Source organism: Abrus precatorius, unplaced genomic scaffold (assembly GCF_003935025.1).
Source record: "Abrus precatorius isolate BTA unplaced genomic scaffold, Abrus_2018 Scaffold8, whole genome shotgun sequence".
NCBI lineage: Eukaryota > Viridiplantae > Streptophyta > Magnoliopsida > Fabales > Fabaceae > Abrus > Abrus precatorius.
The window spans coordinates 2,221,376-2,224,068 of NW_020874428.1; the positions used below are offsets into that span (position 1 = coordinate 2,221,376).

Sequence of the window (2,693 nt, forward strand, 5' to 3'; positions counted from 1 at the left end):
TCTTTTAATATTTTTAGTTATTATAATTAAAAATTTTATCAAGTTTTTATGTATAAAAAATTACAAATTCTTAATTTATTTTCAAACTTAATTTGAATTGAAAATTTTAAATTATTTTAAACAAATTGAATAAAAATAAGAACTTTATATTGAACATTTTATAAGAAGACTTAATTGTTATAAGTTGAGTATGAGTTTATATATATATAAGAAGACTTGAAGCAAGACCTTGATATCGTTACACAAGAAAAAAATGTTTCATTGAATATATATTAAAAAAAACAAAAATATTATATGCATTGTCTCTTTTAGTCTGAATCTTTTGTGTTTAAAATAAAACCAAAAAATATTAGGATTTGACCGCAACAGAAAAAGGCAGAGGAACAGAGAAAAGGAAGGAAGAGGAGCGTGAAGTGAAGTGCGGCTTCAGAACTCATGAAATGAACCAATGCAATTAACCAAGCTATCATCTGCAATCACTATCCCATGGCTCCAACTTCCTCCAGACACCACGAAACGACGTGTGGCAGAACAAACATGCTTGGCTCTTCTTCACTCCTGCAACAATCTCACCAATCTCACCCAAATCCACGCGCTCATTCTCAAACTCGGTCTCCAAAACAACCCTCTCGTCCTCACCAAGTTCGCTTCCACCTCCTCACACTTCCACGCCATTCACTACGCTTCCACCTTCCTCTTCCCAAATGACCAAGCTACCCCTCTCCCCTTCCACGACACCGTCCTCTTCAACACCCTCATCAGAGCCTTCGCTCAAACCAACGACTCAAAGTTAAACGCTTTACGTTACTACAAAACAATGCTCCGTTACGGCGTTTTGCCTAATAAATTCACTTACCCTTTTGTTCTCAAGGCCTGTGCTGGCCTTGGGAATACTCCGTTAGGGAAAACGGTTCATGGGTCGGTGGTAAAGTTCGGTTTTGAGGATGATCTTCACGTGCAGAACACCATGGTTCACATGTATTGTTGTTGTGAAGAGGGGGTTGAATTTGCTAGGAAGGTGTTTGATGGAAGTACTAAGACGGATTCGGTGACGTGGACTGCTATGATTGGAGGGTACGCACGTGTGGGGGATTCTGCACGTGCCGTTGGGTTGTTTAGGGAAATGCAGGTTGTGGGGGTGTGTCCTGATGAGATCACCATGGTTTCAGTTTTAACTGCATGTGCTGATTTGGGTGCACTTGAGTTGGGGAAGTGGTTGGAGTCTTATGTTGAGAGGAAGAATGTGACAAAGTCTGTGGAGCTTTGTAATGCAATGATTGACATGTTTGCAAAGTGTGGTGATGTTGATAGGGCTGTGAAATTGTTCAGAGAAATGGAAATGAGGACCATTGTTTCGTGGACTTCGGTGATTATTGGTTTGGCGATGCACGGTCGTGGATTAGAGGCTGTTTTGTTGTTTGATGAGATGGTTGAGCAAGGGGTGGTGCCTGATGATGTTTCCTTCATAGGTGTGCTATCTGCTTGTAGTCACTCAGGATTAGTTGATAAGGGGCGATACTATTTCGATTTGATGGAGAAGAGTTTTGGCATTGTGCCTAAGATTGAACACTATGGATGTGTGGTTGATATGTTGAGTAGAGCAGGGCTTGTGAATGAGGCGTTGGAGTTTGTTCGAACGATGCCTGTTGAGCCAAACCAAATCATATGGAGAAGCATAATTGTTGCTTGCCATGCTCGCGGCGAACTCAAGCTGGGTGAGAGCATCTCGAAGGAGCTAATAAAAAAGGAGCCAATGCATGAGTCTAACTATGTGCTGCTTTCAAACATTTATGCGAAATTGCTGCGCTGGGAGAAGAAGACTAAGGTTAGGGAGATGATGGATGTTAAAGGGATGAAGAAGATTCCAGGGAGTACCATGATTGAGATAAACAGTGAAATGTATGAGTTTGTTGCAGGTGATAAGTCACATGATCAGCACAAAGAGATATATGAAATGGTGGATGAGATGGGAAGGGAAATAAAGAGGGCAGGGTATGTGCCTACAACATCTCAGGTATTGCTTGACATTGATGAAGAAGATAAAGAAGATGCTTTGTATAGACATAGTGAAAAGCTTGCCATAGCTTTTGCTCTTTTGAGTACTCCCCCTGGCACATCTATTAGAATTGTGAAGAACTTGCGCGTTTGTGAAGATTGTCATTCTGCTACTAAGTTCATATCTAAGGTTTATAACCGAGAGATTGTGGTGAGGGACCGCAATCGCTTCCACCATTTCAAGAATGGCTTGTGCTCCTGCGGAGATTTCTGGTAGTACGTTGATTAGAGGCATAAAAAACTTTCTATTCATTTGTTGAAGCATGAAAGCTTCAAGATTTTGATCATGTGCTAAATCCTGTTTGAAAACTAACTAGAGGAAAGATATACAACGACTAATAACATTTATCGTTGTACTAAAAATATGATTCATATTTCAAAGTAACAGCAGTAATTTTCTTATATTTATTTCTCATTTTTGATAAACTTCCTTTATATATTAAAATACATCCTACAAAACTAAAGAAATTAAGAAAGAGATGCCATCCTTTGTATATAAAAAAGGTAAACATGTCTGTTCGGTGATTGAGACAAGGTACAAGATGTGAAATAATATCACTGGATGTCCCTTGAACATTATTTCATGTTGCTGAAGCTGGCTTCTTTGGATCAATTCCAGTAATTTTGATTTGTTTCAG

The 2,693-nt window shown here is 39.2% G+C and overlaps 1 protein-coding gene across 1 annotated transcript; it reads left to right on the top strand.

The window, feature by feature from the left end:
- Positions 1-445: 445 nt before the first annotated feature.
- LOC113847684 (pentatricopeptide repeat-containing protein At4g21065-like) lies at positions 446-2,448 on the top strand. The gene has a single exon (XM_027476923.1). The coding sequence runs from the start codon at positions 449-451 to the stop codon at positions 2,270-2,272; it is 1,824 nt and encodes a 607-aa protein (XP_027332724.1). The 5' UTR covers positions 446-448; the 3' UTR covers positions 2,273-2,448.
- Positions 2,449-2,693: the final 245 nt, after the last annotated feature.